The 23490-nt window shown below is 38.9% G+C and overlaps 1 protein-coding gene across 9 annotated transcripts in view; it reads right to left on the bottom strand.

Annotated features, from left to right (window-relative positions):
• The window catches only part of RALGAPA2 (Ral GTPase activating protein catalytic alpha subunit 2), a 320907-nt gene that overhangs the window by 223857 nt on the left and 73560 nt on the right, over positions 1–23490 (bottom strand). For 8 of the 9 annotated variants that reach the window (XR_004178987.1, XM_021921290.2, XM_021921288.2 and 5 more), the window contains 6 exons: positions 21466–21604; positions 19559–19758; positions 13406–13633; positions 7677–7844; positions 6480–6617; positions 2615–2763 (listed from right to left, as the gene is read on the bottom strand). Coding sequence is in view for 8 of the 9 variants with exons in the window: in XM_021921290.2 (XP_021776982.1) it covers positions 2615–2763; positions 6480–6617; positions 7677–7844; positions 13406–13633; positions 19559–19758; positions 21466–21604 (1022 nt within the window). In the remaining variant the exon portion in view is untranslated. The remainder of the gene's footprint in view (positions 1–2614; positions 2764–6479; positions 6618–7676; positions 7845–13405; positions 13634–19558; positions 19759–21465; positions 21605–23490) is intronic. The other variant, XM_021921296.2, reaches the window with a different exon arrangement.

Below are 23490 nucleotides of genomic sequence, written 5' to 3'. Positions count from 1 at the left end.
CCATCATGTATGGCACTGTACTGCATGTTCTCCAGCAGCCAAAGGGGCCTTTCAGAAGCATAAACTGTATTATGTCACAATCTTGCAGACACACAGGGAGGTAGCTGGCGTCCTTCCTTTGGTCTGCAGGGCCCCAAGAAACCTGGCCCTGGCCTGCCCCCTGCCTCCTCCCCTCTCACTCCATCCACTCCACCACACTGGCCATCATCTTGTCCTTCCTTAAACAAGTCACTTTTTTTTTTTTTTTTTACCTTTTCTCCCATCGGGGCTTTTGCATCTGCTGCTCTTTCTACCAGGAATGCCCTTCCCTTAGACCTCCCTAAGGCTCCTCCTTACCTTCACTCAGGGCTCTGCTCAGGAAGGCCTTCTCTGACAGCTGACGGAAATAACTCTCCCTCTATCCATGCCAAGCAACACACACCCAATTCAGGACTCTTTTCCCTTTCCAACCTTCACTGTTCTTCTCAGTACTTCAGACTCTCTGAAATTGCTTCTAGGTTTTTAATGTCTCTCAGTCCTATGAGGATGTAACCTCATGAGGGCAGGGACCTTGTCTACATAGTTCACCACTATATTCTCACAGTAGATGCTCGATAGTTATTTATTAGATGGAAGAAAAGGAGGTAAGGAGAGAGGGGAGAAGAAGGAGTGAGGAAGGAAAGGAGGGATGGGAGGCAAGGGATTATCTGGTACTTAAATACACAAGAAAATCTGTTAGAGAAACTGCTCACATTCCTTTCTATGCTCTATTGACCATTTTCCCGTTAACTATTTTCATCGATTTCTACAATTTTTCTTTTCTATCCTTTCACCTAGGAATCTATGAATTAGTAAAAGTCAGAACAGAATCGCTTAATTTTATTTCCTAGAATTTTCATCAAAATAAAAAGATTATCAAAAAAGATCCAAAAACTGCTGATACAGTAGTATACAAAACTCAGGAAGTTTTCAAAGGAGAAAAACATTTTAAATGATGTTGATAAACTATGGTATTCAGGAACAGATATTTCAGTTGAAAGCATATACCAGCATTTCTCATTATTGTCAATATTACTGACATGGAATTTAACTTTGTTTACATCATATTGTGCATCACTGTAATATTTCCAGTTTTAACAATTTCTTAACTTGGCAAATAGTGCTAAGTTTAGAAGTCTGGGAAAGATGACGTTGGAGTCTACATCATAATATCATTTTGATGCCTGTGGTTTCTGTACTTGTGAACTTTCTGCACACCAGGATTCCTGAGTCCACCCTTCCCTCATCTTTGAAGCAAAAGAATTGGACTTGGTGGCCTGCAGTTCCTTTCTGATCAGACCTCGTGTCCACGCTTTCCTACCAACTGCAGACACTTTCCAAAGCCCCTTTCCTGCTGACTCAAGGGCCTCCAGAACGCAGACATGGGCAGAGGACCCCTCTGGTTTCAGGTAGGAAAGGTGCCACTGGTCTGCAGGGCCTCCAAGGACTGAGAACCAAGGCAGAAGATCACCTAGGGAGATGCTGGGGTGGGCAGCTTGATTGCACAAGGGCGGCAGTGGAATGAGAGGGAACATGCAAAGGACAGGCTTGAGGAGCATTTTAAAGGCAGAAGTGAGAGGCTGATGACACATGAGGAGAAGAGGAAGAAATGGAAAGTGACTCTGAGGCTTTCTGGTCTGTTGCTGAGCATCACTGAAAATACCTCATCAGATGGAGTAAAGTGAGGACTTTTTTTTTTTTTGAGACAAAGTCTCACTCTGTCACCTAGGCTGGAGAGCAGTGGGGCAATCTCACTGCAACCTCTGCCTTCCGGGTTCAAGTGATTCTCCTGTCTCAGCCTCTCGAGTAGCTAGGATCACAGGCACCTGCCACCACACCTGGCTAATTTTTTGTATTTTTAGAAGAGATGGGGTTTCGCCATGTTAGGCAGGCTGGTCTCGAACTCCTGACCTCAGGTGATCCACTCACCTCAGCCTCCCAAAGTGCTGGGATTACAGGCGTGAGCTACCACACCCGGCTGATGACTTTCAAATAAGAGAAAAGCAGGAAAAAAAGAGAAGAGCAGGAAAATAAAATCTAATGCATTGTTTACCTATAGGGACATTATAAATAAAAACATCAAACAAAAACAAAGATGAAAAGGAAAAACACGTTGTTGTAGTTTTAATAACAGGATCAGATTTTTGACTGCACTATGTATTTAGTCTCTGATAATTTATCATTTAAAATAATTGTTTTTCCAAAATGAATTTAAAACATCAAGTTAGAAGCAATAAAAATCAGCTGACAGCATTTCAGGGCAATTAACAAACTCTCCTGAGCTTATGATGAATATTATAAGACACCAGTTGCTGCTTTTCCACAAAACTACGTTTGATGAAAGTTTAAAAGGAAAAATCCACTATTAAGTAAAATACTTATTGTTCAAGGACATTTTTAAAAAATATAATGAAAATAATTGATCTATCAAAGTACTGGATAACTACCTTCTTCATAATTCACAGAAACTGTTACAAAAGACATTTTGTCGTTAACTTTGTAAAAACATTAAACAAATGCAAGCCTTAACATTGTAATGATGTTGAAAAACAGAAACATCTGTTTTACAATACTAATTAATTTGATAGAAACTCACCATGTCTTTTTATTCATTGTAAGCTCCATTATCATGCGCCTAAAAATAATCAAAACAGCTTTACAAGCATCAACTTGTTCTTTCAAGAGCACAGGAACTTCAGCACATGGTTCCAACAAAAAGACGTTTGCAGAGTTCGTCAAAAATACCTTAAAATCAACAATTTTACATTAGAAAATATAACTGAACATAAACATTTGAATAAATTTTGCTTAAAGATGATATTTCACTCTACCAATGAAATCACTTTTCAGTTATTTCCAAAAGATTCTATTTCAATAACGCAAGTGGTACCAACATATAAATTCACAATAAGGCAAAAATTTATTAAGGCAAGTGGTACCAACACATATGCAAAATTTTTTTTAGTTCACCCTTTAGAATCACTTAAATACTGAGACACCTGAAAAGCCTTTCCCTAAGGGAAAATAAAAAAATCACTATTACATATTAACATTGCAACTACAGAAATTTTATGAGTCAGAAAAGCTTTTGAAGACTTCTTTTCGACAACCCAACAAAAAAAGGAAAACAAGGGGAAAAAGTAAGATTGTTGCATACGAATGAGAAACTTTAGCGGGGAAATGGGAGGAGAAGAGGACAGATGGCCAGACAGTGGTCAGACAGAACTATGTGATTCTTATTGAGTCTCCCAGAGCATGAACTCCTTGCTGACAGGAGCAATGGACAGCACCACTCAACAGGCATAAGAACCTCAAGCAGCTGTGATGTGCCCAGAAACAGATGAAGCCACTGACATCACACGTCTTCCAGGAGCCTATCTTTTTAAATATGAAAGATATATTATGCAGTAGCATACAAAATCTAAGTGAATTCTTAAGGTTAAAAGCTGAGATTTCAAAAACAATTCAGAAAATCAGCCAACTACTCTACCCTCTGCCTCAGACCTTTAGCATACAAGTTCACTGTTCTCTACCATCAGGGGTATCTCAGCAGAAAAATGTGAGAAGCGCTGATCCAGGATATCACATACTATTACTGCTTTGAGTCACTACAGCAAAATAATGGTGCGTTTCCATTTATACAGTTGACACCAGTGTCCCATCATCTGCAGATATTCTGAGTTGTCAATCTGGTATGAGGACGGACCTGCTCCATATACTTAGTACATTCCCTCTTACATCTCCTTTGTGTTCAACAACACAAACTCAAAGGATGAAGGAGCTTCTCTAGCTCATTTATAAATAAAATTCTTTAAAGTGTTGTATCAAAATAAATGTACAATCTGACCAAATTAAAATTCACATCAAAAGTCAAGTGGGTGAACTAAAATATTCACAGCCTTTAAAGTTATCTTAGTAAGATTAAAAGGTATTACGTCCCAATTTTCTAAGAAAAATCACTAAATAAGCACTATAATATAGTTGATGATGATAACCTCAGTCATGAAGAATTTACTAGTCTTTGAGTAAGAAAAAGAAAAACAAAGAGCTTTTTGATTACAGCAGTTTTAGTGGTTCTGTTTTTGAAAGAAGTATGCCACAGATGATATACTGCAACACAGATCCTTTTAATTCAATATATTTGGCTTCTTGAATGCGAATTAAAAACTTTTTGCACATTCCCATGTAAGGAGTCTTTATATACTTTTACTTTTTACAAAACATCAAAGGTACTGCATGAGTATTTCTTATTAATGTGCTGGTATCAGTTAAGGTAAAAATAAACTAAATTAGTATGTCCAGAGTGCACTTGTCAAAAGCAACTATAGAAAACTACTATCTCTTGAACATCTGAGACACAGTTGGAGAAAAAAAAGAAAATTACTATCTTATCAAATCTCCATTTGGCCCTTTTTCTTAATAAACAAAGTAAAGGACCAAGGTATTAGATACAAGAACAAAACTAACTATTTAAATCCAAAGTAAATACTTTTTTAAACTGTAGCACTTTATATAATAAAATAGAAATTGTTTTTTCTCAGTTCAGGCAAGGACAGTAAGTCCTCATTTAACGTCATTGATAGGTTGTTGGAAATGATGACTTTAAGCAAAATATAAAAGAAAATTATTTTCTCACGAACATTATGATGAAATGATGCATTATGATGAAATGATGTTGAATCAAACCATGTTACTCAAAGACCTGCTGTACTCACTTTGTTTAAAGTCGCCATTTCCGAGAACCCATTGATGACATTAGTGAGGACTTACTGTAGATGTAACTCATCCTTTCAGAAAATAAAAAGCACTCTTTTGAACCCAGGAGATCACTGGCACCTGCAACCACCACAGACTGTTGCTGGAGATCCCCTTAGCTAAAAGACGGAGCTACTGAGGGACAAAGGGCAAGGACTCCTGCAAGTGTTTCTCTGATGGGGATGCAGGTCATATTTATGAGCTACACCAAAAGATGCACAAGTGAAATTATCTCAACTTTTTTAAGTTAACTTCAAAATTATGTGTGGGTTTTCAATGAAAAGTGAGAAAATTCATCAGTATGGTACATTAAACTGCTAATTCACTTGAAAACAAAAAGGATACCACGAAAACGAATCCTATCAAGAAACAGATGACAGAAAACTAGAAACATGCGTGTCATTCCCAGACTTTCCCCAGACTCCACACCTGGCCTCTACATGGGAGGCCTAAGTGATACATCTCCAAACGTGGATGAAGTGAAGGGTGGTGGGTGAGGGCGCAGTGAGCGGGGAATGAGAGGCACCCTGTATTTTCACTTACTCTTCAAGCTACATGAGACCTGAGAGGAAATCTCCCAATTCCCATTTTTGAGGTAAAATCCTGAGCTCTAGGGAGGTTAAGTAATGATCCAAAGTTGCTCTTTCAAATGTTCTCAAATGGTGTCAGTTCTACTTCATATATTCATTCAAAACAGTGTGGCAATTCCTCAAGGATCTAGAACTAGAAATACCATTTGACCTAGCCATCCCATTACTTGGTATATACCCAAAGGATTATAAATCATGCTGCCTTAAAGACACATGCACACGTATGTTTATTGCGGCACTATTCACAACAGCAAAGACTTGGAACCAACCCAAATGTCCATCAATGATAGACTGGATTAAGAAAATGTGGCACATATACACCATGGAATACTATGCAGCCATAAAAAAGGATGAGTTCATGTCCTTTGTAGGCACGTGGATGCAGCTGGGAACCATCATTCTCAGCAAACTACCGCAAGAACAGAAAACCAAACACTGCATGTTCTCACTCATAGGTGGGAACTGAACAGTGAGAACACTTGGACACAGGAAGGGGAACATCACACACTGGGGCCTGTTGTGGGGTGGGAAGAGAGGGGAGGGATAGCATTAGGAGATATACCTAATGTAAATGACGAGTTAATGGGTGCAGCATACCAACATGGCATATGTATACATATGTAACAAACCTGCACGTTGTGCACATGTACCCTAGAACATAAAGTATAATTAAAAAAAAAATCTAAAAACTACATCAGTCATTTTTCTTTGTAAACATAGCCAATTTTAAGAGGAATATTACTTATAAGATTTTATAATCACCAAGCTTGTCTTGCAAATTAAGAGCCCAGATAACTATTCATGTGTGTTTGGAAGATAATTTAAAGATTTAAATCTCAGTCATTTCACATTCACTATATAATAATCTCAAAAAGACTGCAATCAGTTCTTATGTCTTCTTTGACTAGAAAAAAATTTTTGTAAATTGTGGGTAGGAATTAGAAAGAGAACTCAGAATAAGAATTTAATAACTAATTAAACTGCTGTTTATTGTTTACTAACAGATGGCTACAAATACCACCATATTTATATGACATTATCCCCAATAAATAAAAAGACAAAATGGCTCCAGCTGTAGGCGGTGGAAGGGTCTTCATGTTCTGGCCAGCCACATACCTGCAACAAAGCCTGGACGCCAGCTTTCACATTTGTATTTTCCTCCTCTGTCACACACCCTCTGCTCATTGCACTTGTGAAGGAGTACGTGCGTCCCCAACTGGAAGATCGTTTATGACCAGAACTTTCAGACGAGGCCTTCAGAAGATAATGATCCATTGACAGAGTAGAAGATGCACATGTTTAACTTACATTTAACTATAAATATAATTATATTATATAAACTAAGTTATATTTAGTTGGCATAATTAATTCCTTAAACTCACCAGGATTCACATGAAAATAGGTTCTAGGAGGTAGAGTGCTCCCCACTCAATGGTCAACACCTAAAATAGTGCTCAGCACTTAGTATGTGCTGAAAGAATGAGTTATGTTTGTCCAATGACTGAGTGAGCACGGAATATAGACCTTTAAAATGAGTGATAATTTGCTTTAAAATAAGTGATAAATGATATGTAGCATATTCATTTAGATCTCATGGTAGTTATTAAAATGATTTCACCAATATTGAAAAATTAAAATTATGGAATTAACACAGATATTTTAAAGTGATATGCCTCTAGTGAGAAACTTTAAACATTTTAAATTAATTTCATAACAGTATGCCAGAAATATAAATATCACTTAAGTTTCTTTCGTTTCAGGAAGATATTCCACTCTGTCATTTTGGATTTATCCAACCTATAGCTTTATCTAACATGGGCAGCGGTCCCTCCAGGAGGGGCCTCAGCGAGGCTTAAAGCAGAGGGACGCTGCTGTTTGGTTACTCCTTTCACAGGGGTAACACCCAGCTGCTCCTGGTACAGGCCACTGCACAAGAAAAGTCTGCCCAAACATTCTCAATTTAGTTTCTCCAAATGATATTTATTTAAACAAGTCAAGGAGAAGGCAGTGATTTTTTTAGTCTCACAAAGAGACATGTAAAATATGATGGTTTCTTAAACAACTCTCCTGCGATAGAGACTAACAAAGATGCAACACGCAGATGGCCCTGGCTAGAGTTGTAGATGACTGCCAATCTAGAATGGGAGTACAGAAGCTACTCTCTAAGGCAGACCCTCACAGAACCTGGCAACTCAGAAGTATCAGATGGGATAAAAGGAAGCCTTTGTCCCATTGACAAGACTCTTGACTGAGCAAGTATACTTTACTGAAATATATTTACCCTCAACTCAAAAGACAAGTGAAAAAAATTACCTCCTTGCTATCAGTCTCAGAAAATCCTAATTTTTCAGCATCTTCTTGGGCAACATCTTTTCTATCTGGCTCCTCCATGAACACAGGTTTGTCCTGGAGAATCCACTTTCTGTACACTTGAACTACTTTTCTTGTTACAGCTATCTCACAGGAAGGCAACAAAAATGCCTGAAAGGAAAAGAGAAAACTCCCTTTAACTACAAACAAACTCTGATCAGTATAGGGCAGCATCACGGACATTTCCAATGACCATCACTTATTTCATTTTCCTTTGGAACACATAGCTTATAAATATACTACAAAGGGCCACAAATCTTTGTGTACACCAAACTTACCAGCAGAAACAAAGACATTCTCGTAAGAGAGCCCTAAAAAGTGGCAGTTAAAAATAACTTTTATAGGCTGGGCGTGGTAGCTCACACCTGTAATCCTAACACTTTGGGAGGCCAAGGCAGGTGGATCATGAGGTCAGGAGTTCGAAACCAACCTGGCCAACATGGCGAAACCCCATCTCTACTAAAAATACAAAAAGTAGCTGGGCGTGGTGGCATGCACCTGTAATCCCAGCTACTCAGGAGGCTGAGGCAAGAGAATCACTTGAAACCAGGAGGTGGAGGTTGCAGTGAGTCGAGGTTGTACCACTGCACTCCAGCGTGGGCAACAGAGTGAGACTCAGTCTCAATAAATAAAAAAAAAAAAAAAAAAAAAAGAAAAGAAAAAAGAAAAAAATAACTTTTATATTCTGAATAATTTGTCTACAAAAATAACCAAATCACCAAATCATACCTACAGAAATCTTTCAATTGGCTACAAAACATAATTATAATGCACAACCTGGACCTTTTCCCAACAAATCAGAAATAGGTTAGAAGGGACATACTAGTACAGCCAGTGGCAACCAGTTGTGCCCACCTCTTCTCATCTCCATGTTCACTGATGTCATGGTGTTGGCCTGAATCAGCCACGGTGGGAGTGGTTCTACCACAGAAGTCAGCATCTGTTACAAATCAGGACTTCTGTTTCTTTTTTTTTTCTCCTTTTCTTTGCTTTTGTCCTTCTTCCTTTCCCTTCCTTCCTTCCTTTTTTGTTATTATTATTTTTTTGAGAAACAATTGTTTCACATTTATCAGGTTACTAATGAGTTCAGCTATCAATGTTAACAAGAGCCTATGGCAAAGTTGTAGCATTGTGCATATTTATAAGAACTTTTTAACATTAAGGAATTCCCTTACACATCTCCATACAGCAATTTTGATTTAATGTGAGAAGATTCCAATAATGTTGAAGAATTTAAAGGAGAAATGCATTTGCTTTTTGCTTATCAGTTTTAAGAACTCTTTCCATATTTGAGGGGAACAAGAGGGAGAGGTACCCCATACTCAGATGCTTTCATGTCACAGATGAGGATACTGAGGCTTACAGCACCAGAGATATTCTTCCAGGGTTACAAAGTTAGCCACAAATCCAGGTCTTGGTCTCAAGTTGCTGGGATTGTTTTAATACTGCCCTTAAGGTTCAAGTCACAGGATCCAGTTACAGGCAGAACTCACTTTAACAAAGGTTCATGTAACATATCAATATTGAGATAATCATGGTATCAAAAGCCAAAGTAATGGGATTTAAAAATAAAATAACTCAAATTAAAAACTCAGAGTATATGGGTTGGACAGAATGGACACAGCTAAAGAGAAAACTGGAAGAAAAATCAGAAGAAAATATCTAGAACAAACTATGAAGACATAAAAGAATGGATAAATCAGAAGACAGATAAGAAAGAGAAAATACAATGAATAGGTTATCCAATGAATGACTGGAGATGCAGGAAAAAAAAGAGGAAAAAAAAAAGATGGGAGGAAGAAACAATATTTGAGGAAAGAGTGGCTGAGAATTTAGCCAAAATGGGTTAAATATATCAATTCCTAGATTTAAGAAGCACATAGAAAAACAAGGATAAATATGAAGTATATTACAGGTAAAACTGCTGAAAACCAAAGATAATCAGAAAAATCTTAAAAGCAGCCAGAGGAAAAAAGACATATTTCCTCCAAAGGAGCAGCCACATGACTTTCTATGACTTCTCAAAGAAATAATGGAAGCCAAGAAACAATGGAACAAAAGATTCATGTGCAGAGGGCTGCCAGTGTAGAATTTGACACCCAGAAATAAAATACTTCTAAAACGAAAGCAAAATACAGACATCTTCAGATGAGAAAATTTGTTACCAGGAGACCTGAGCTAAGAGAAATATTAAAACTTATTCTTTAGATAGAAAGGAAATTTTCCCTGGTCAGAGATTTGGGAAGCAATAAAATGCAATAAAAAGAGAATGTGGATAAATCTAAATGAATAAAACATGTTTATGAAAATATATATGAATAAAAAGAATAAAACTGGATGAAACAAACTTTACAGTGGTTCTGAAAGGGATAACATCTACATATTATATACTCATAATAATAACAATGGCACATAAACTGAGGAGTAAATAGAGCTAACGTGTACTGAGGGTAAAAGTTGGAATTAATGCTAGCATTCATGTTAGGAATGCATGTGTCAACTATTAAAGTAAGTACAAATGACTGTAAAACTCATTTAATTTGAGAAGAAAAATAGGATATTAAAAACAATGAGCTGGAAGGTCCAATACAACTAGAAAGTAAGAAGACAGCCGACTAAAACCTAATAGCAGTTGCTATGTTAAATGTAATGAATAATGATCCAATCAAAAGACAAAGATTGTAAGATTTAATTTAAAAATCTATTTAAAAGACTTAGCTGTAATTTATAAGAAGACATCCAAAACTTATGAACAGGGGAGGCTGAGAGTAAAGAGTTAGCAAAAGATATACCACACAAACACTAGCCAAAAGAAAACTGGTAGAGCTGTATTAAAAATAGACAAGATAAGACTTTGTGCCCCTCCTCCAGAAAACCATTACTAGAGATGAAGACAGAAACTTCTTAATGACAACATTCAATTCAAAGGAATATAAACTAATTCTAAATTTGTATTGCAACTAATAATTTTGCCAAAAATATATCAAAAACTGATAGGCTTTCAAAAAAAAAAATCCACAATCAGAGTAGGATATTCTTCCAAAAGTGGCAGAACAGTAAGCAAATAATAATGCAGCCAGAGGAGACGTGAACACCTATTGGACCTTCTCACCAGATCCTCCAGGTCTCAATCTCTCACAGCTCTCACCTCTCTGTCTCTCTGGGGTGCATTCAGGATAATCCATGAGGCCTAAAATACTTACTATTTGGCCTTTTGCTTTAAAAAGTGTGCTGACCCCTGCTATAGATCATACACTCCAGGACTCTGACTATTTCAACTCAAATAGTTGCCATGGACCTTTCACATGTACAACAGCAGCATGAATATGACAACATTAATGTAGGGAATGGGCTAGGTTTTCAAATCATGGACTATTATTAAAAAAAAACTGTTTTGGCAGTATGATGTGTGCAGTACTACCTAGAAAGGGATGACACAGAAAGAGGGGAGTTCCAAGGAGAGGGCTGCTAACCACAGTCAAAGAAAATGGAGAGCAAAGGAGCAAGCAAAACTCCTGTGTGACTTATCCAGTGACTGTCATAGGAGGAGAGGGAGATGGGGAACCTAGGAGCATTAAAATTAAGATGCAAACATGAATACAGGTCCCTTTGAAGAAGCAGTCAAGTCAAGAGGATAAGCTGATATTAGGGGGAAAAAATGAGCCAGGCTTTGGTCTTGTTATCATTAAGATACTACAGGAACATCAGATGCAATGGCACATGGCCATTTTAAAAGGCAAGTGTAGGAGGCACCCAGGGCCACCTTGTCTACATTGTTCAGTGACAACGTAGACACTGAGAGTCTACAGCTGGCTTACTCAGTCATTCTGCCTGATTTTAGCCGTGTGATTAGTTAGGTCTGAAGGACCTCTCGGTAAACTTGCGCCCTGTCTTCCCTGAGACAGATAACTCACTCTCATGATGGTGAATCATGATCCCGAGAGGGCACATTTTCTGTGCAGCAGAGCGAGGGCCCTTGAAGCTGTGCTCAGGTGTACCTGGTCTCTGCAGCATTGCGTTACGCTTTCCGGCTCCTGGTGTGGTATATCCTCTGCCAGTAACAAATCTTTCATGAGTATAAAAAATCTGTTTAATGAAATTAATATTTTTATTTACAAGTGAGGTTCAGACAAAAGGCTTGACTGGGAGACATATACCACAGTGGTTGCTGGCACTGGACCAGCAGTAAAGGCCCCAAGGAGGCCAAGTGTAGAATTACAGCAAAGACTTGAGCCCTGAATCTTGGTTAACACCTGTAATTTGGGATAAAACAAGAAGAGTGGCCAAGACATGAAACAGAGAAGACATGGAGAGTGAGAAGAATCAAGGCAGTGCTGGGCCACAGAACCAGAAAAAAAAATTTTATAAGCGGAATGTTAATTGCAGACTAAACAAACATTTTCTTAAGTAAAATTTGTTCTTCATTAAAATGAAAATATGGTAAAATCTCTACACTGCTATGGATTAGGTTGGGACTTTCATTTTTGGTTGATTTTTTGTAATTAAAGCCCCAGAAGTGATAGGGCCAATCATTCACTATCTCAAAAACTTGCCTCGCCAAAAGAAGTTCTCTGTGGTGCATTCCCGTCATTCATATGTACAAGACTCTTTCTCTCCTCCTCACCTACAACTGCACTCTGCCATTCAAGGGCTTAACCTACTTTTCAGGTCTATGGATAAAACAACTATTCCACCTCATATACACATACCCACAAATATGCCACATTCCTGTGTTCAAGAGCACCAGTACCTGGAGTCAGGTGGCACTGGCCACATGTCACACTCCAGATCTGTGGGAGCTCTGCTTGCTGTGTGGGAGCTCTGCTTGCTGTGTTGAAGGCTAGTGCTGAGTCTCTTGTCTCTCCACAATAGAACTACTGACATATTGAGCCAGATAGTTCTTTGTCATGGTTGGGGTGGGGGCCATTCTGGGCATTGCAAGATATTTAACAACATCCCTGGCTGTGACCCGCTAAGACACCAGTAGCACCCCAGGTGTGATGACCAAAACTGTTTCCAGACATTGCCAATGTCCCCTAGGGAGTAGCGTCAACCCCAGTTGGAAACCTCTGATGTCACTCATGGCCACTAACTGTAGCCTGGGCTTCTGACCTCTTCTGTCTCCTTCCTTTGCTCACACCTCTTTTCTCATCTTGGCCTCTGCTCCTTTCTTTCCTTTTATTCCCCTTGCCACCTACCTTCTTCTCTTGTGCCATAAATAATTCTATCATATTGTGAGTGCCACATGCCTCTGCAAGGTTTTTGCAGAAACCTCCAGCTCCTCAGAGAGCTCCTTAAGCTTTGGGAATAAGACTGGACTCTTCTTTGCTGTGTTCATTTGTTGCTGGGTATTCAGGAATGGCTTTCTTCCCACCTAATTCTGAGTTTACTTTGTCACAAAAACATGAAAGTATCTGTCTCATGATTTTGCTCAGATACAGAATTTTTCCTCCTTGTGTAAATGTTTTTCAACAACAAAATTTAAAAATCACAGCAATTCACACAAATTAAAAGATTAGAGGGATCATTCGTTATTATTCAGTTCTGTAACGTAACCCAACTCACCAACTCTATTTGTTGGAGTGTTACAAGTAAAAGAACATGAAACAAAATCGTTTCCGTTTCAAGAACTTGTAACACACACACACACACACACACACACACACACTAACCTGGTGAAATACTTCATTCACGAAGTTGACATAACCTCGTGTTGACAAGAGAATCCGCTGTACCATTTCATACACCATTCGGTGCTCCTCTTCAATGCTACAGAGGCTGGAGTTACTGAGTCTTCGGTCCGACAGGGTGCTGCTGTTAGAATGGCTTTTGTCTGGCTCCATGGGCCCACCACCATCCAGTTCAGGCGCTCTCTCCTGCACAGCACCACCACCAACAGTCTGGAAGAAAGTCAGCACACTTCTCAATGATGCTCACCCCAACTCAAGAATACCTGGCCAAACTTCAGTCTTGCCTTGTTTTAAGTAACTCTAGTTACCATCAACGTGCACAGGGTACAGCAAACCAAAACCAGCAACTGCTTGAAGCACGACAGGCTCCAGAGCCTGTACTTACCAATTTTCTAACTAACCAACAAATCCCTCCCAACTCAGCTATTTTAAAAGGAAAACTACTAAGCTGTTTCAGAAAGGAGGGCTGGGAAATTTTCCCAATCTAAAAGGTTTAATTTGCATTGTAAAACCACAGAATAAATTAATGTGTAAACACATTTGTATTATCATCACATCAGGTCTCTACACCTTAGCATTTGCTCCTATGGTCACAGAGATAAGAAAATTCAGGGGACTTCTTGTACAACAATGATAGGATGCATCATTTGATTTATGTGACTAAGTGGCAGCTTGACAGTGGAGTGTGAAGATCTTCAAAGGGTATTTTATCAGAAGAATGCTGATCTGAGCTTTATCCTCAGAATCTTAGGTCTAACGTAAAGAAATATTCACAAAATTTTAAACATTTAAAAGACTTTAGGCATGCAAAGAAATGAAGTAATTCATGCAATCACTCACAAAGCTTAACACTGATTTCTGCTCTCATATCCACATAGAATTAAAGGTTTCCTCCAAACAAAATATACATATAATTTTGCTTCATCTTTGCAAACTCCATTATTACTTTTAAGTGTCAAAAATACATAGCCCAAATACAACTAAAATTTACCTACTGTGAATATTTTTTACAAGAAGAGATAAGATATGAATAGTGCAAAACTAATTTCAGTAACTACCAAGGACAGTTTGAAAACAAAACAGATACCCAATAGTAATCTCTAGAGAAAATTAAAGGAATATTATACTTGTAATAATTTTTCTCTTCATGCCTTAGTTACTAAGCCTGTGTGGCTTATCAAAGGCACTATCACACTGTGAGATGTGCTCACCTATGGAAATTATTTTATCTTTTTGACGGATCCACTATCTTCCACACGAAAATAACACTTTATTCATTTTATTCTTTTTTTATCTGAAGTTTCAGTAGGAATGGCCCAAGGATGAGTATAGCACAGAAAGAAGAGGCCCAAACTAAGAATCAAAAGACTTGCTTCTCCACATTCCTAACTGTAACACAAGTCATGCAACTCACTTGGATTTCACATATACACACACATATATGTTAATTTGTAGGACACAGAGGCTAGATTAGGTCTAAAGTCTCTTATGGCTCAATAACCTGTGACTTTTTGACCTATAACTCCCATTTTCCCCACAAACTAAAAAAGAAAAAAAAATATGCACATATATAGCAAATTAAAGATGACCACAAATTCTTTAACACTCCTTCCACAGAGACATGAGGCCCATGTCCCCTCTCTTTCATCTACATGGACTGTATCACTGCTTTAGCCGGTAGACTAGAATGGAAGAGACCTATGCCAGTATCAGACTCAGGCCCAAGAGGCTGTTGGTTAACAATTCCCATCTCTTGAAACATTTCACTCTTGGAGCCCTGTGCAGGCATATAAGAAGTCCAACTACCTTGCTAACCAGAAAACAGAACAAGAAGTCCCAGAGGAACCCAGCTTTCCTTTCCAACTGCCCCCATCAAGTAGCAGGCATGTGAATGAAATCATCTTGGACCTTGCAGACCAACCAGCGCGGGTGGGCTGAATAATGACTTCCCCAAGGATGTCCTAATCCCCAGAACCTGTGAATGTGTTACCTTCCATGGCAAAAGAGACACAGCAGATGTGATTAAGTTAAGGCTGTTGGGATAGAAAAATTATTCTGGATTATCCAAATGGTCCCAGTATAATCCAAGGGTCCTTATAAGAGGGTGGCAGGAGGATAACAGACAAAGAAGGCTAAGTGATGATGGAAACTAGGAGAAAAGGTGGTGTGATGCAGGGCCACAGCCAAGGAATACAGAAGCTGTACACGGCAAGAACACAGGATTCTAGAAGCTGGACATGGCAAGAACACAGGATTCTCCCTTAGAACTTCGAGAAGGAACACAGATCTGCCAATAACTTGATTTTGGATTTCTGACTTTCAGAACTGTAAGATAATAAATTTGTACTGTTTCAAGACATTAAGTTTGTGAGAATCTGCAACAGTGGCAGTAAGAAACTAATATAACAACTTACTGTGAGGTATAGTGGCAGTCTCTAGAATGGTAGTGGCCATTTCTAGGGATAGTCATCTGCAGGGTATGATGGCACAGAGGGTACAAATGGCTGTCAGCCCAGCACTCTTTCTCCCTCCCTAACAGAACCTCAGTCCTCTGTGTGCCTCCTCCTATGCACCTCAACTGACTCGCAGGAAGCTGATCCCATCCACAGTACTAAGGGACCAATCTGTTTTGTGGAGGCCAATCATGACATCTCCTGGCCCACTCACACACCCAGCTTTAAGCGAATCAGTTTCTTGTTACTGTTCCAGGGGGAGGTAGGTAATGTAACTTGTTCCACTCAGACAAAAGGAAAGGGCTTTATATTTCTGGATCGCCTCTAAATGTGAACAAGAAAAGCGGTGCCCCAGCTGTTGGTAGCCATCTTACAATCAAGGGGGAAGCTGCTGTAGACAAAGCTCTCAGAGGGAAAGGGCAGAACAGTGAGGAGAGGACCACAGAGAACCAGGGAGAATGCCTGAGTGAACCGTATTCTCAGCCAGCCTCACCATGTGCTTCTTTTTAGTAAGATTAAAGTATTTATTTTATGTTTAAGACAGTTTGAGCTGTGATCCTTTTTCCATGAGGATGATGGAACCATCCTAATTGATTCCGAAGTTCCAACCTTTAAGACGTTAAAAAAGCTAGACAGTAAAAGTAGATGACTCACAACTGTGAAGAGTCAACTAAAAGAAAAAATCAGAACCTGAAAGCAGTGGTTAATTTGTTCTTTCTACTTCTCATCATCCAGATGTACTTTTCAAGAATGAGCTACTTATTTTCAATAAATACAGGTGATGGTTTTCTGATCTTTTTAAACCAGAGAGGAAAGGTTACATCCCTTAATTAAGACTTTTTTGAACTGAGTGACAATCGCTTCAGATGTTATGTAAATTTACCAAAGAGCATGACTGCGTTTCCTAGACATAATCTCATACAGATTTTTGTCTACCTGATAAGTGAATAAAGGTATCTCATCGTGGTTCAGAACTAACTGCATTTCTCTGACTGCCGATAAAATCAGGGGTCCCTGTAGTCTGCCTTCTATGAGCCACCCTCATCTCCTTTGTCCAGTTTTCAGTGGGGTTGTCTTCTTACCAGTTCGTGAGTACTCTTTATATAGCAGAGATCTTAACCCTTTTAACAGTCACGATGTTACTTCATAGTCTATTGATTGGATCTGGCCTTATGTAGTCTTTTGACACAAAAATCTTTCACTATTTTTTTTTAAAATAAAGTCAAACCTCATTTCTTCCAATGGCTACTGGGTCTTTCTTTCTTTCTTTTTCTTTCTTTCTTTCCTTTTGTTTCCTTCCTTTCTTTCCTCTTTCTCTCTTTCCTTCTGTCCTTGCTTCCTCCCTCCCTCCTTTCTTCTCTTTCTCTCTCTTTCTTTCTTTCCTCTTTTTTGAAATGGGAGTCTCACTCTGTTGTCCAGACTGGAATGCAGTAACACATCTGCTCACTGCAACCTCCAACTCCCAGGTTCAAGCGATTCTCCTGCCTCAGCTTCCCAAGTAACTGGGATTACAGGCGCCTGCCACTATGCCTGGCTAATTTTTGTATTTTTTGTAGACAGCATTTCACCATGTTGGCCAGGCTGGTCTCGAACTCCTGACTTCAAGTGATCTGCCTGCCTTGGCCTCCCAAAGTGCTGGGATTACAGGCGCCCAGCCTACTGGGTCTTATTTCTACCTAAAGTAGTCTACCACTTCCCAAATTTAGACACTTTCCTGGATTTTCCCTTCTCTTACATTTTTTTTCTTTTTTCTTTTTTTTTTGAGATGGAGTCTCGCTCTGTTGCCCAGGCTGGAGTGCAGTGACGCAGTCTCAGCTCACTGCAAGCTCCGCCTCCTGGGTTCACGCCATTCTCCTGCCTCAGCCTCCTGAGTAGCTGGGACTACAGGCGCCCGCCACCACGCCCGGCTAATTTTTTGTATTCTTAGTAGAGATGGGGTTTCACCGTCTTAGCCAGGATGGTCTCGATCTCCTGACCTCGTGATCCGCCTGTCTCGGCCTCCCAAAGTGCTGGGATTACAGGCATGAGCCACCGCACTCAGCCTACATTTCTTCAGTATTTTGTTTTTATTGTAGACCTTAAATCAATCTGTCGTTTGCTTCAGTATGTTGTAAGAGACTAGCCAATTATTCCAACACCATTAATTAATGATTCTTTCTTTTAATCTTGACTGACATCCTGTTGGGAGATGTGTGTGTGTGTGAAGGAGACAGAGAAAGAGATTGCAGGATTGCAGATTTGATTAGATGTTCTACGCTAATCTCAGTCTCATTCCTTTGAAGTAACCTGTCTGGAAACCTATACCACTGTCTCTTAATTCCTGAAAATCAAATGTCTGTTTAGGTTTGTGTCTTGATAATTTTTCCTGGGACTCAAAGACCCTTTAAGTTTGAGGCATGCCTTTCTTTTTTTTTTTTTCAGTTCAGATAAACTTTTATTATTATTTGTTCAATTACTCTCATTCTCTTCTTCTTCCACCCACCTAATATTTGTAAGGTAGGGACCTGTACTTAGATCTTGTCTACTAATTTCTGAGTTCTACCTCTCTAAATTTTTAGTCACTGTGGTGGGATTTTTTTCAGAAAACTAATTTTTTTTCTCAGCAATAATCATTACCATTTTCATTTTATTTACTAATTTTTCTAACTAAGACATTCAAAGGTTTCTTAAAACTTTCTTTCAGCAAGTCTTTCATTGTTCTTACTGCAACCGCACCTCCCTCAGATTTTGAAAATAGGTTTCTCCTCTCACTCTTCAGTGACTTCTCCCCCAAGGAGCCACATGCTCTAGACTGTTTGGTGTTCCTCCATCAAAGTTCCTAATAACCTTGAAGCACAAGAGCCACTTATCTGCCTCCTCAGGTTTGTGCATTCTTTCAGCTCAGGCCTAGGTCGAACTTCTGGGACTTCCAGGGCATCAGCAAATCTGCAGTCAGTGGACCACACTTCCTATCCCTGTTCTTGGGGACCATAAACAAAAGAGCACACGACACCATGATCCCTTAGTGAAGTGGCTGCTCTCTGACCTCCACAAATGGTAGTGCTCCACCAAGTCCCTAAGCAACTCAGCCTGCTGGGAAAGCCCCCATTTGTGTATGGCTGACCAAGGCCAAGACAGAAAAAGCACAGCAGGTCCCATACAAGGAAAGGTCTCTTCTGAAGGCCTCAGGGAAGAGGTAGCCTCCTCTTCTAGGGGCCCCACCATTGCTCAACAGCCAGCCCCAAATCCTGAGCTGCTGATCTACTTCCCTCTCCTGAGATGCCGGAGGGCGCCTGGCAGCCTCACAGGTCCTCACCATGGGCCACTTACAGTTTCCTAAGAGCCTTCCAGCTATTGGAGCTCGGTGAAGGCAAGACAGGCCTCTGTTCTCATGCTCAGAGGCCACTGGTACTCAAGTGAGGAGAATGAGGAGGAGCCAGGAGTGTGCACACAACAGCCATCTTCTCAGAATGGCTCCCGAGATTGCATCATCATGGCAATCCCAACAATGCACAGCAAGTGATTCAAACTCACAACTCCCTCTGAAACCTCGGCATTACAGACAGGGTAGGCCAATAAAATCACCTACCTATAACCAACAACCTGGAAGAACCAATAACTCTAATAATCAATAACTCCGGCTATGTTCCAGTGTGTTTTATTACAGAAGCATTAACAGATAAAAAGATGATGAACAGCATACCTGGATGATTTTAGGCAATACATCAACTCCATTTTTAGTGTTCTGTGTTGCAGTTAGATACTTTTTTTCCAAAAAGAAGGTTACAATCCACTTAATAAAAACAACACGAGCTGCCATATACGGAATTTTTGTACTGTAAATGTTCTCATTGTCTCGAGTTGTAGTAATGTACACTGGCTTTGGTCTCAAATGGGGGATGTCTGGTAGAAAAAAGAAGACATGATTGATTAGGCTAATAAATCATAACATTATGTAACCCCTACAAATGTTTTGGTTTCCAATTAAATCCAATTTTTGGTTGTCTAAATAGCAATTAAGAATGAACAACTTCAATGATTAAAAATGGCATTTTTTGGTAGGCTCCTTTCTGATTCCACCTTGTGATCTGACTGAGAATGGGTGGTGATGGTGATTATTTATGTATCTATGATATACAGCTATGGAAAAACTAAGCTAACAACTATTTTTAACAATTTTGATAAATTACATGAGACTATAATAGTGAAAATCTTTTCACATACATTATACCTAATTTAATTTTATAGCTGGAACAAATGTAAACATATATATGAACTTTTAAAACATAATTTTAGGTATTTTAACATTTAACATTGCAGCGATTAAATCCACTGAACTTTAGAGTTTTATATCCTTTTCCCGTTAGATGAATCCAATGAAACAGAATCAATATCATCTACTTTATATTTAAAAGAATTCAGAAAGTCACATTTCATCTTTGAGGCAATCAAATGCTACCTTTTCCAAAGACTTAGTAAGAAGTCAATTTCTCATTCTTTAAATTCCATAATCAATATGAAAATTATATGGTATTGGATTTGAGATACTACTTGCCATAAGTTCAACTCTCTATCTTAATAATTTTTGTATATCTGGAATACCTGTATAAGGCAGAAAAATTATCAACAAATAACTTTTAATCTAGCAATATTAACAATATACCATGTTTTCACAATGAATTTAGAGTACATATGAAATCAGAAACAAATATTGAAAAAATATTCACATATATATAGCTAAGGAAATACATGTCCCAGTGCCCCTAAAAGTCAGTAATTCTACATCTTTCAAAACGCACCAAGTTTTGGCTTCTCTTCCCGTGCGTGTGTGTGTGTGTACGCAAACACAGAACACACACAGTGCAGACAACTGAATCAGGTGACCATGTTCCCCAAAAGAGTAACATCTCATGTCACCATTTCCCCTCCAAAACTGTTTTTAATTATTCATTTGAACTACCTGTTTTAGATAATAGGGAGAGGGAGATTTGACGCCCACCTTCACCACTCTAAGGGATGCTTCTGTCCTCTGAGTCCTCATTTCTTACAGAAGAAAAAAACATTAGGTGCCAAATTAGAAATTCCTTTCTGTTTCCTAGTCCTCTGGGGCTTACTGCCCATAGCTTGTACAATCACCTAAAATTTGGTTCTCCATAAGCACCTGTCAGTAGTAGCTGCTGGATGTAGGACCCAGCATGAAAGAAAAGGCATACAATGGCAGCTATTTGCCCTGGGCTGGCCTCCAGTCACTGAACAAAGCCTGAGGTCACCATACGCCACCACCCACAAGGAAAGACTTTAGGAAATGCAGAGATTTTTACATTAAAGGATGACAATATAGTTATACCAAAAATATCATAAATACATTTCAAATTATTTCTGAGTACAGGAGCCACGGTTCCCTTTTACTGCTGTGAGCTGAGGTATATCTTAGTAGGTACAAATAATTAAAATCACTTATTGAGAAACTTTAACCATCTAATAATAAAGTTACCATTCAATACAAAAATAAAATGACTATTTTACTTTAAAATAATCAAAGGTCACTTTGAAAGAGACTGCATAGCTTTCCTTTGGATATCCTCTATACACGGCTCCAACAGTACTTACCAAGTACAGGTTTGTAGATGTTTGTTAACTTAGTAAATGATGGAAATAAATGAGGAAGATAATACTTTCGAAACAATGTAAAAAGAAATTTAAAACCAGTATCTTGATTCTCCTTATTCTTCCACTCCAAGCTTGCAGCCTTTGGATAATATGTGGAAAAGAACATATGTATATTTACATTTCAAATGAACATATACTAAACTGAAGTGTTATGTTACTAAAATTCCTATCCTAAATGTAAAAAATGACAAATATACTGACAATCATGTAATGAAATAATAACAAAGCTCAAAAGATGGCAGGAATGAATACTTCAAAACAAAACAGTAACTATGTTAAAAACAGCATTTTTACTGAGAACCAGACAACTCAATGACATCGTATCTTTTACAACGTGCTATAATATATCATGTACATATTTTTTCTCTCTGTTTTTTGTAATTATCTAACATTTCTTGTGCCTTTAAAACATTTAGTCACGAATAAACTCAGAAAGAGGCCATTTATAATAAATAGAAATTAAAGAAACAATCCTTCTCAAGAATTTCATCCAATGTTACCTACATGTAAAATCAATATCAAAAGGCAAAATCCATGGAATCTTGGAAAATGCATTCTCTGTATTAAAAAAATTCAAAAGCTAAGATAAACCAGGTATGCCAGTCCACTACGGATTAAGTTTAAATCTTTCATAGTGTCGAGATAATATTCTCCCTCTCAAAAACCCATCAGTGTTTGCATAGTGGGAGCACTCCAAAACTGCTCAATATCTGGGACCATCCCTCAGGAGCCAGGAGGACAGCCTGGTTAAACAGGTGCAGTCACCCCCACATGATTTAGGGAAACATGGCCCTTAGAGAAGACCTGTCAGTGGTTCTTAATGTTTGTTAGACCACAGAGCACTCTAGAGCAGGGCTTCCCAACTTCCTTCCTGACATGCCCACTTAGCAAATGAAATTTGTGCAGCACCTGAGGTAAAAGGATGAGATGCTTTGGCTACCCCAGGGGCAGCAGGGCTCAGCATCCATAATATGCCAAAAACTGTGCTCTCAGAACTCATCTCAATCGACAGAAGAGAAGGCAGAAGGGAGGCACCGATATGCACCTAAAACTTTGCACACAATTAGAAGGTTCACAGTCTGCATGCAAACCTCTATCCTGTATCAGTTCCATCCACCTTATCTGAGGTCACACAACTCATTAGTGACACACCTAGAATGAGAACCCAAGGCCCCCAACACAAGTTTGGATATTCTGTTGATTTTCCAGGACAAATGGAATGTCCAAACATTTCTGAACAGCTGGCATTTGAGATGCATCTAGAATGGGCCATTAGAGTTCAAATGTGGAGTTTCCAGAATATGAAAGCACGCCCCAGTCAGGTTTTCAGGATTTTGAAGTCCCGTGTTTCTGTTTCCGGCTAAAGGGAAAGGGGCAAGGAAAGGGGACAAAATTGCTGAGTATTCAGAAAAAGCAGTCAAGTACTGAATCTTGAGAGACAGCAGAGAAAAGCACAGTTCCCTAAAGAAAACTAGAAAGGATTGAAAGGAAGGGAGAAATGCCAGAGAAAATATCAGAAGAGGAGAGAAACTCACGAAGGAGGGGTAGTCAAATCCCCTCAAAGAACAAGGAGAGCAAAACTTGAAGTGTGCCCTCCTTCTGGGCTGACCCTAGAACCCTTGTGGTTTGGGGCTTGCCACTTTAGCAGTGATAGGGCAGAAGGCAGCTAACAGTGGGTGTCAAAAGAACATGAAGTGAGGATGTGAACTCAGTAGAGATTATTACTTCAACAACTTGGCTGTGAAGGGGAAGACAGATACTGGACAATACCCAGGATGAACTCAAGGACAACAGAAGTATTTGCTGAGAAAAAAGAATCAGCACATTTTATTCTAACTATTATTCAGAAATCTAGACCAGGGTCACAAATCTCCTATTAAAATCATAAACCAGTTACTTCAGTTATGTATGCAATTGGTGCATATGAGAAAAATAATACATGACATAAAGGAGGCCTGTGCCAAT

Source organism: Papio anubis, chromosome 16, assembly GCF_008728515.1.
Source record: "Papio anubis isolate 15944 chromosome 16, Panubis1.0, whole genome shotgun sequence".
In the NCBI taxonomy this organism is placed as follows: domain Eukaryota; kingdom Metazoa; phylum Chordata; class Mammalia; order Primates; family Cercopithecidae; genus Papio; species Papio anubis.
Note: the sequence above shows the minus strand (reverse complement) of the source record. Positions and strands in the feature narration are given on the sequence as shown.